The sequence below is a fragment of the Archocentrus centrarchus genome, chromosome 9, assembly GCF_007364275.1.
Source record: "Archocentrus centrarchus isolate MPI-CPG fArcCen1 chromosome 9, fArcCen1, whole genome shotgun sequence".
Classification (NCBI taxonomy): Eukaryota; Metazoa; Chordata; class Actinopteri; order Cichliformes; family Cichlidae; genus Archocentrus; species Archocentrus centrarchus.
In genome coordinates, this window is record NC_044354.1 from 26862393 (window position 1) to 26873352 (window position 10960).

The 10960-nt window shown below is 45.0% G+C and overlaps 1 protein-coding gene across 1 annotated transcript; it reads left to right on the plus strand.

Annotated features, from left to right (window-relative positions):
* Positions 1 to 833: 833 nt before the first annotated feature.
* Positions 834 to 10451, plus strand: abcb9 (ATP-binding cassette, sub-family B (MDR/TAP), member 9). The gene is made up of 11 exons (XM_030737331.1): positions 834 to 2067; positions 3394 to 3508; positions 3632 to 3762; positions 3849 to 4054; positions 5365 to 5562; positions 5671 to 5799; positions 5882 to 6070; positions 6242 to 6415; positions 9076 to 9235; positions 9823 to 9959; positions 10078 to 10451. Exons 1-11 carry the CDS (start codon positions 1404 to 1406, stop codon positions 10399 to 10401), a joined length of 2427 nt encoding a protein of 808 aa, XP_030593191.1. The 5' UTR covers positions 834 to 1403; the 3' UTR covers positions 10402 to 10451.
* The last annotated feature ends 509 nt before the right edge of the window (positions 10452 to 10960 follow it).

Below are 10960 nucleotides of genomic sequence, written 5' to 3' on the forward strand. Positions count from 1 at the left end.
AGCTTCATGTTACAAAAATAACAAACTAACGTCTAACTGGGATTTCAGTACTTGTAGAAACATAAACGTCTGCAGATGAATTCGCTCCTCTGATCGCTTTGCAGCCACTTTATGAATGAGGAAATGAATCGGAGTGTCAGACAGGTGGTTCAGGTGCAACGGGGGGGGGGGGGGGGGGGGGGGGGGGTGAGACACTCAGAGTTTATTGGTTAAAACCTGCCAGCGAGCAGGTTAGGTTTACAGAGTCTGTTACTCCTGTAACTGACTCAGAGTTGGAGTTAGCGCTCTTTCTGGAACTAAAAATCCGAGTTCCCCCCATTTTAGGGTTAACAAACTCAGAGTTATTAGCAAAACCTGCTTTCTGGAATAGGCCCCTGGTTTCGGTTGTTGTTTTGACGGAAAACTGAACCAAAAACACGCCGGGCTGGTTTTACCACATCGTTCTGGCGTTTCAACCTCATCACTTGCACACTCGCTACAATGTTTGCCAGGAGGAGCCAATCAGCGGTCATTTCAGCGAGGCTCAAAGGAAAGATGCGTCACTCTGTCTTCTTTACTGTAACTTGAGCCATTCAGATGTCCGCATGGGTTTCTGTAGTATTGGTAAAAATGAAGGTGTCTGCAGAACATGAACGTGCATTTCTAAACCGGGCTTCTTGTCAGGGATAGAGCCAATGCAGTGCCCTTGAGTAGAAACCACAGACAGAAAAAGGATGAACTGGCGGTAGAAAGGCGCGCTGCTGTCCTGCAGAGAATCATTGCTTAGTTGATGCCTCTGAATGTCCGAATCCTCTGCGATATAGACGATCTTTTGACACCGGCATCCCCTTGAATGGTCCGTGTTTATTACATGAACTTGACTCAGCTTGAGACGTAATGGATTTCTCTTAGGACTGTGTTGGCACCTGTGCGTGGAGAGGGATTTCAGAGAGTGATTGAATGCTGTCACGGGTGGACAGTAAGGGATTAAACACGGAAGCATTAAATCCTGACGCAGCGCAGCTCACCGCTCACTGGAAGCTAATTCAAAGCTAGCCCACCATGTAGCAGAGAATATGTGTTACACTGGTATTGCGACATTTCTGGAAAATCATTTACGGCGTAGTGACGTCCTACGTGCTGGTAGTTATAACAGAACTTTATCACTTTATGTTTTCTGTGTAGATACGAGCCGCAAAAGACCGGAAGTAAACTCTTAAAACCTTAAAAAAAATAAAAACGTGCAGAAAGAATATCTAAAATCCTCCGATTTACTGTATATGTGCTTGTGAGTATAACGTCTGGTTTACGTTTGGATAAACTTTTCTCATATTTTATTCAAACCACTGTGCACTCAGAGTGATCCTTCATAAAACCAGTGTTTCTAGTTTGTGCTGGAGTTATTCTCTCTTCTGATTATCAGCATGGGTATCAAAGTAGCTGTGAGCTGCATTGTGTCATACATCCTCCTGGATGTTGTCATCACCACTGTCCTCTACATACACGGATCACAGCTGACCACCTTCACAGACGATGCTCTGAACTTTAACATCCACCAGTCTGCACTGGACATCTGGGGGACCATGCTGCTCCGAGCCGCCCTCCTGCTGGGAGCCTCTATAGGCGTGTCATGGAACAAGGTGGACGCCCCACAGAGGGTCACTAAATTCACCACCCTTGTTCTCCTCGTGTGCATGATTATCATCACCTATTCACTGGTCAAGCTGCTGATGCTGACTGAGGAGGAGACTGTGAGCCTCAGTCAGCAGCCCTGCCTCTTGAGCCTGATATGTTGGACTTGTGCCTCTTCTCTGGTAATAACGCTGCTCTGGAGGTGGCTGGGGAAGCAGTCTGACTCTGTGAGCAGTCGTAGTGGTTCCAGCAGTAGTAGTAGAGGAGCAAGGGGCTCTGAGGACACTGAAAAGCTGGTGGAGACAAGTGATGAAGAGGAGCATGAGGTGGAATCTGAGGGGAAGAAGGAGGAGGCCAGCAGCTCGGGGGCTACACTGGGACGCCTACTGGCCTACTGCAAAAAGGATGCTGGGGTGCTCTCTGTTGCTGTCCTCTTCCTCCTCATCTCTGCAGTGTGTGAGTGTCATTAATGTCTCATTATCTACTAGTGTGTTAGAAAGGGTTTAGGCACATTGCACAACTACAAATGACACAGCACTGACTCTACAGGTTATGACTGTGCTATTCATGCCTGATTACACAACACTTTCAGCATTTTAATTGTAGCTAATTGCTATGGTAGAAAAACAAGTGCATTCTTTTCATTGTCTTCCTCAACAGCCAAGAAACTGGCGCAGAGCCTAAATTGAGTAAGGAATTACTGATGCTTTTGGTCACACAGCTGAATCCAAGCATGTGACCAAGACCCAGTATAATATATGTTCGGATTCATTTGAACTGTGACTCATACAGCGTTTCTCTATTAGAGTCCAAGAATAAAATAATGGTAAATTATGGCATGAATGTCACTTAGCTTATATGCCTGGAGTATTACGTCGTAGCAGTAGGTAACTATTTATTATTGTTTGTATTAAGTGCCCTGAATGCCAGAACCCTCCAACAGTACTCAGTAACCCAAAGTTTTGTTGCAAAAAGCAATTATTCTTTTATCTGTTCTTTATGTGGTTTATGGAATATCATTAAATATATATAAATTTCCACATGCTTTTTGTAGTTTGCTAGTTTTTCTTTGAAGAACAGTATTAAAACAAAAGATATTTTCTTTACTCTCACTTGCAAATTGCTACATGTAAACCATTCATTCATGCATCCCATTAGTTTTCTGCTGCTTAGAAAGCAGTTACAGGGGCAGCAGTCTGAGCAGAGAGGCCCAGACCTCCCTCTCCTTTACCACAGCCTATGACTCCTTCACAATGTCACTGAGGTGTTCCCAAGCCAACTGAGAGACATAATTTTGGTGTGCCCAGGGATCTCCTCCCTGCAGAGTATGCAAGAAACATCTCACCTAGGAGACGTTCAGGAGGCATCTTAATTAGATGTCCTAGCCAGCTCACCTGGCTCCTCTCAGTGCTGAGCAGCTGTGGCTCCCAGATGTCTGAGCTATGCATCCTGTTTCTCAGGCTGAGCCCAAACACCCTCCGGAGGAAATGAACCCTCGGCTACACCTAGAAATTCTGCCAATAAATGTTATAAAAAGATTTGTGACAAAGCCAGTCAACTAGCCTGACTCATTTCCTGTGAAGCTAGCTAAGCACTCACTACAGGCGTACAGTGACGTTTTTGACGCTCTGTTTTTGAATTTAATTTAAAAATAGATGTCTTTTTAATGCCCAAATTGTCACTAAGCATCTTCACTGTATATGCATTATCAGTTCCACTTTGACACTCAAAGGTAAGTGGGCAGATCTAACATTTTATAATGATTACTCTCATTACCTCCAGGTGAGGCTTTCATTCCATACTACTATGGGAAAGCCATAGACAGTATTGTGGTTCACCAGAGCATGGAGCACTTTGCTAAACCTGTGGTCACACTGGCAGCACTGGCCTTAGCCAGGTGAGTACCTGCAGTTGTAGTTTTTTTTTAAATTGGAAAACACGGAGGAACACATTGTGCTTGTGTAGTGACACAATACCAGAACACAGAAATGCTTCATGGCAGCCTTTTCCTTCTCCTCAGTTCACTTGCAATGGGAGTGCGAGGAGGTGTCTTCACCCTGACATTTGCGAGATTAAACCTTCGGCTCAGGAACCATCTCTTCAGAACCCTGATGAGGCAGGAAATTGGCTTTTTTGATGAGAATCACACAGGTAATGTGAACGCAAGTTCCTGTAGGCACATCCCTCCCTCTGTATGATCCACTCTAATGTTATTGCACGCCTGTTTCACCCTGCAGGTGACATCCTTTCACGTCTGTCTGCTGACACCACCCAGGTGAGCGACCTCATCTCGCAGAACATCAACATCTTCCTGCGGAGCATCATTAAGGGCACTGGCTTCTTCATCTTCATGTTTGGCATGTCCTGGAAGCTCACACTGGTGACCATCATGGGATTCCCTTTCATCGGTCTGGTCTCAAAATTTTATGGCGAGTACTACAAGGTTTGTCTGAATGTTCATTTCTTTATATTTTGCTTTCAAAGAGCCAGACCTCCGGTCATTTTAAAAGTGGTCTTGAACAACAAGACTTTGTGAAAGTCATTTTCAGTCCAATAGTACCTGACTATTTTCAGAGTAATGTTTTTTGTTTGTTATAAGCAACTTAACACTGACCTATGAATCATTCAAACATAAAAAAAGCCAGCTTTAAATTGTATCTTTAGGCACTTTATTTCAAGCAGCCTGTTGCAGAAATGCAAAATTTATTCCCCTTTTTTTAGTTGAATCTAAAAATGCCAAAGATAAAGCAATTTGATAAAAATTTTTTGAACCAACAAGGTGATTCCCAAAACCTTGGTATGTCTTAGCATGGTCTGTCCTTAAAAAATTGATGAAACTGGACAGGTGGAGGACAAGAGAAGCCTGGGAGTCTTAAAAACTATCCACAGCAGATGAACAGTATCTGAAATTCATGTCCTTAAGAAATAAGAAAAAATACAGCAAAGACCTGACATGACCTGAGAGATCTGGCCCGTCAGTTACTCCATCTACTGTTCGCTGAAGCCTCAGCAGAAATGGTCTCAGTGGAAATATGGCTTTCAAGAAGGGAAATAAGGCTGAGGTATGCCAAGTTACACAAAAACTGCACTGAAAATCAGTGGCAACAGTTCTTACGGAGTGATGAACCCAAGTTTTAAATTTTTGGCTTAAATTGTCTTTAATATATACGGGCTGAACTGGTGAAAGCATGAATGTAGAAAATTATTGTCAGATTTTGATCCACCATGTAATACCATCTACCATTTTTTTAGCATGAAAAACACACTACCAGTGCAGTAAAAGCATGCCTGCACAGAAAAACACACAGTGAACACACAGTGGAACACAATCAATCATGGACTGACTTATCCAGAGCCTGGACAACAACATTACTGAAGTAGTGTGGGATCATCATGACAGAGAACAGAACAAAAGGCAGTCAACATCCAAGTAAGAGCATTAAATGGCCTTCAAGAAGCCTGGAGAGAGGTTTTTTTTTTTTTTTTTGCTTTATAAACAGTATTTTCATTTGTGTTTGCACATGTTTCAATAATTTACTGCACCCATTTTCCTAGCAGAATAGATGGGTGGCTCAGGACTTTTGCACAGTTCTGTAGATATTTGAAAACTTCACTTAGTTATCTTTGATTATGGTGTGTATGTGTGTCCTTGTTTAGCGGACATCTCTGACAGAATCTCTGACACTGTTCCTGAACACACTCTCTACTATTTACAAATGGGTAACATCTATATTTAATTTTTGTTCTTTCCAGAATCTGACCAAAAAGGTGCAAACAACCCTCGCAGAAGCCAATAAAGTTGCAGAAGAAACCATCTCAGCCATGAAGACGGTACGGAGCTTTGCCAATGAGAGTGGAGAGGCTGACTCCTATTACACCAGACTCTTAGCCATGTTCCAGCTCAACAAAAAACAAGCCCTGGCCTATGCTTGCTACATGTGGTCCAGTTGTGTAGGTATCAGCAGTTACCCTTGATGTAATTAATCTGTATGGTTTTTTGGGTTTTTAAAAAAATGTATCTCTTTATATTACAGTGAGGGGTTTGTGTGTGTTTTCCAGATCTCACAGCTTGCTCTAGAGCTGGCTGTTCTCTACTATGGAGGTCACCTTGTGATTACGCAACAGATGACTAGTGGCGCCCTGATATCTTTTTTCATATACATGCTTGAGCTGGGCGAATGTCTTGAGGTATTTTATCTATCATTCCACGGGTTGTTTGTTTTCTGTTCTGAAAACAGGGCAGTGAATCCATGTCATGTTCATTTTGCAGAGCATCGCATCAGTGTACACGGGCCTCATGCAGGGAGTTGGAGCTGCTGAGAAGGTTTTCAAGTATCTAGACAGGAAACCCAAGCATCCCTCTGATGGCACAGAGGCTCCTGACACATGCACCGGTCTGGTTGAATTTAAAGACGTCACGTTTGCCTACCCAACACGCCCTGAAACTGATATTCTCAAGGTTTGTCCTCAGCGATCTTGTACACCTAATGACATTATTCAGAAGTGGTTAGTTTCACTCACAGTGGAAGAGGTGAGGGTTTACTAGAAGGTTAGGATACAGTTAATAATACATCCACTTATGTCTGCATAGTTTGACAAAATTCATGTTCTGGATTGGGTCCTTTTGCAGGAGGTTTCATTTATCCTGCGTCCTGGAGAAGTGACTGCTCTTGTGGGACCTTCAGGCAGTGGGAAGAGCTCCTGTGTGAGTCTTCTGGAAAACTTCTACCTTCCTCAGCAAGGCCAGGTGCTGCTGGATGGAAAGCCTGTTAAAGCCTTTCAGCATGACTATCTCCACTCCAAGGTTAGTCAGTGCATCAGCCATTTCCAGCCATTTCCATCCATCCATCCATCCATCCATCCATCCATCCATCCATCCATCCATCCATCCATCCATCCATTTTTGACCGCTTATCCATTTTTGACCGCTTATCCGGGGCCGGGTCACGGGGGCAGCAGCCTAAGCAGAGGACCCAGACCTCCCTCTCTCCAAGTCAGATGCTTGAACCACCTCAAGTGGCTGCTTTCAATGTGGAGGACCAGTGGCTCTACTTTGAGCCCCTCCCGAATGGCTACACTCCTCACTCTATCTATGGGAGACGCCAGCCACCCTTCGGAGGAAGCTCATTTCTGCTGCTTGTATTTGTGATCTAATTCTTTCGGTCACTACCAAAAGCTCATGACCAAAGATAAGGGTAGGGATGTAGATTGACCAGTAAATCGACAGTTTTCACACTCAGTTACCTCTTTACCATGACAGACCATTGCAGTGTCTGCGTTACTGCAGCCCCAATCCGTCTGTCAGTCTCCTGCTCCCTTCTCCTGTCACTCATGAACAAGACCCCAAGATACTTAAACTCCTCCACCTGGGGCAACAACTCATCCCTGAGCCAGAGTGGCTCAAGCCCACTTCAGACTTAGAGGTGCTAATTCTCATTTCATCTAATCGCTGTTTCACACTCGGATTTGAACTATTCCACTGCATGCTGGAGATCACCACCTGATGAAGCCAACAGGACCGTATCATCTGCGAAAAGCAGAGTTGAGATTCTGAGGCCACCAAGGCAGAAGTCTTCCGCCACTTGGCTATGCCTTGAAATTCTGTACAAAAAAATTATGAACAGAATCGGTGACAAAGGGCTGCCCTGATGAAGTCCAACACCCACTTATTGCTGGCAATGCGGACCCAGCTCTTGCTGCGGTTGTACAGGAACTGAATGACCCACAACAATGGGCCAGACACCCGCAGCACCCCTCACAGCCCCGAGGGATGTGGTCAATTGCCTTCTCCAAGGCCACAAAACACATGTAGACTGGATGGGCAAACTCCCACGCACACTTGAATATCCTCGAGAGGATGAAGAGCTGGTCCAGCGTTCTGCGACTGGGACAAAATCTGCAATGTTCGTCTTGAATCCGAGGTTCGACTAATAGACGGACCCTCTTTTCCAGCACCCTGGCAAAGACCTTAATGAGAAGGCTGAGGAGTGTGATCCCCCGATAGTTGGAGTACACCCTCCACTCTCCCTTCTTAAAGATGTAGACCACAACCCTGGTCTGCCAATCTAGTGGCACTGCCCCAGATCTCCTCACGATGTTGCCCTGCAACCTGAAATGGATGAGACTTCAGACTCTGCTTCTATTACACAAGGTGTGTCAGTGGAATCAAGGATGTCCTCAAAGTATTCCTTCCACTGCCTGACTATAGCCTTAGTTGAATTCAGCCAACGAAGCCCAAAAGGACTCCTTCTTCAGCTTGATGGCTCCCTTCATCTCCGGTGACCACCATCTGGTTTGGGGATTACCAACACGACTGGCACCCACCACCTTGCAGCCACAGCTCTGAGCAGCAGCCTCAACAATGGAGGTGTTGAACATGGTCCATTCAGCCTCCCTCAGAATGCTGTTGAAGTGCTGCCAGAGGTGGGAGTTGAAGATCTTGCGAACTGGGCCTCTGCCAGGCATTCCCAGTGCACCCTCACAATACGTTTAGGAGTGCCGGGTCTGTCCAGCATCCTCCCCTGCTACCTGATCCAACTCACCACCAGGTGGTGATCAGTCGACAGCTCATCTCCTCTCTTTACCTGAGTGTCCAGAACATACAGCCGCAGATCTGATGATACAATTACCAAATCAATCATCGACCTGCAACCCAGGGTGTCCTGGTGCCACGTGCACTTCCTTATATGGACATCCTTATGTTTGAACATGGTATTTGTTATGGACAAACTGTGGTTTGCACAGAAGTCCAATAACAAAACACCATTTGGGTTCTGATTGGGCAGGCCACTCCTCCCAGTCACACCCCTCCAGGTCTCACTTTCATTGCCGACGTGAGCATTGAAGTCTCCCAGTAGGACGATGGAGTCACCGGATGGAGCAGGGTGGGCAGGGTAAACAGTTTCCTTGGTGACTCTTCCATAAGGGTCTTTGGAATCGTTTTTTGTTTGGTCCCTCACCCAGGACCAATTTGCCATGGGAGACCTTACCAGGGGGACAAGCCCCTAGACAAAATAGCTCTTGGGATTACTGGTACTACGTTTCCACCGCCGAGGTGCCGGTGCTCGTGCCAGTACTGGTGTCGGTTTCAATGAACAGGTGAAACGCTTAAGAACAGGCCTGCATTTCCACTGCGCTTTGCGAACTGATCCTTTACGTATGAGTGTGGCTGAGTCCTCATCTGGACACGGAAGCTGAAGGGCACAACCGTGGGTCCAAACAAAACTAATGCAGCATCTGTGTGCAGCACAGAGGTAAACACAGACAGCGATTACGAGCAAGATGACAGGTACACACTTTGCGTCTTTTTATCTGTGATATGAACTGATACAAAGCAGCAAGTTCAGCCTTACGGCCAGTATGGATCAAACTTTAATACAAATACACTGCTTGTTCATGGAATCAGGTCATTGCTTGTTAGGGTTTAACATGTAGTACTTTCCATTTATTTCTGTGTGTCTGCAGGTGGCACTCGTGGGTCAAGAGCCTGTGCTGTTTGCCCGCACAGTTGAGGAGAACATTACTTATGGCCTGACTGACATCCCCATGGAGGCAGTGGTGCAGGCTGCCACAGAGGCTAATGCTCATGATTTTATTTCCAACCTTCCTAAAGGCTACGAAACAAGTAAATATTCAATCTGTTCATTTGTAAGTCAGCTTTTTATGTGATGTATTAATATTAAATGCTTGTAAGCTAGGACCTCAAGAGGGAAAAATCACATTCACCGTAGGTCCTTGGCTGCTTCCTCCCCTTCCTTCCACATACATACATAGAAGCAGTATGACAGCAGATCAGGCATCAGTGACAAATGATTAACCAGAAATTGCATGATCACTATAAAACTGAATAGCTTGGATCGAGGTGGGTTGCAAAACTGATTGCAGAGGTGTCAGAAACTGTAGGTGGGTTGAAGCAGCTTAAGTAGCACACTCCATTTGAGATCTGCCAATAGGATGTGCAGAAGAACATCAAGTGTCCATCAGCTAATGTGGCTGACACTGAGATCAGCTGATCTGCCACGCTTGCTGGCTGAGCTTGAGTCCTGGGTCTGCCTGATCTTAGTTCTCATGACCCACATCAATACATAAAAAATAGAGCAAATGTAGTTTTTTCTAAAATGAAAGTTGGGTTGTTTTATAAAGAAATGGAGCTGTGTTTCATAAAGATGAAATGATGTATTTGACTAACTTTTATCTTACTGTTTCCCTGAGATGTTGGAGAGAAGGGCACGCAGTTGTCAGGTGGACAGAAACAAAGGGTTGCCATTGCAAGAGCTCTCATCCGTAACCCTCGTGTTCTTATTCTGGATGAGGCCACTAGTGCTCTGGATGCAGAAAGTGAACACAGTGTAAGTGTTACCAAAGCCAGATGACAGCTTTTCTACAGGGGCTGTTGCAAAGCAGACATCCAAATTCTAAATTTTACATTATGGAATAATGTTGATGTATTTGCCAAATCCACTGCAGGTTCAGCAGGCTCTGAACAATATCATGCGGAACCACACAGTGTTGGTGATCGCCCATCGGCTCAGCACAGGGGAGAAGGCAGACAACATTATTGTAATTGACAGGGGCCACGTCGCAGAACAGGGATCTCACAGTCAGCTGATGGCCAGTGGTGGACTCTACTCTACGCTGGTGCAGAAGCAGGTCCTGGGCATGGAGACTGGGGCGGAGGTTCTCAATTCATCAGAAAATGGCAACTGGAAGTCAGGTGGAGGACGGCAGCAGAGAGGACAAAGCAGCAGCAGCAGCAGCCTCAGCGAATCTGAGTGCAATGTCCGTTACTGAGAATGGCCTACAGTGTGTGGATGTGGCACTGGACTGTAATAAGGTTAAAAATACTGTCTCAAATCTACATTTATGTCTGCAATTTGTTGGACAAATACACAATTTTTGTAGTTTTCCCTCTGTACACCACCACAGTGGATTTTAAATCAATATGTAATTGAAGTGCAGACTTTCGGCTTTAATTCAGTGGCCTTTACAAAAATCTAGCATTACAGTTACGTTATAGGCATTTCTTTTGCATATAGCTCTCCTATTTTTAGAGGCTCAAATTTAAACAAACTAACAAAAATTTAAATATATGGACTTTTTAATACTTGAAAATCCTTTGCAGTCAGTGACTGAAGTCTAGAACCCATGGATTTGGATATCACTAACTGCTGTTTCTTCTCTTGGGATCCTCTGCCAAGCCTTTGCTGCAGCCTTCAGTTGGTGCTTGTTTGTGGGTCTCTGCTTTCAGTTTTGCCTTCAGTAACTGAGAGGCATGCACTACTTTGAGATCAGGTGACTGACCTGGCCATTGAAGACTATCCCATTTCTTTACCTTGAGAAACTCTTGGGT

Coding starts and splice junctions, on each gene's coding strand:
- abcb9 (XM_030737331.1), top strand. CDS start 1,404: ATGGGTATCAAAGTAGCTGTGAGCTGCATTGTGTCATACATCCTCCTG. Junction 4,055..5,364: donor TTTATGGCGAGTACTACAAG/GTTTGTCTGAAT, acceptor TGTTCTTTCCAG/AATCTGACCAAAAAGGTGCA. Junction 5,800..5,881: donor AGCTGGGCGAATGTCTTGAG/GTATTTTATCTA, acceptor TTCATTTTGCAG/AGCATCGCATCAGTGTACAC.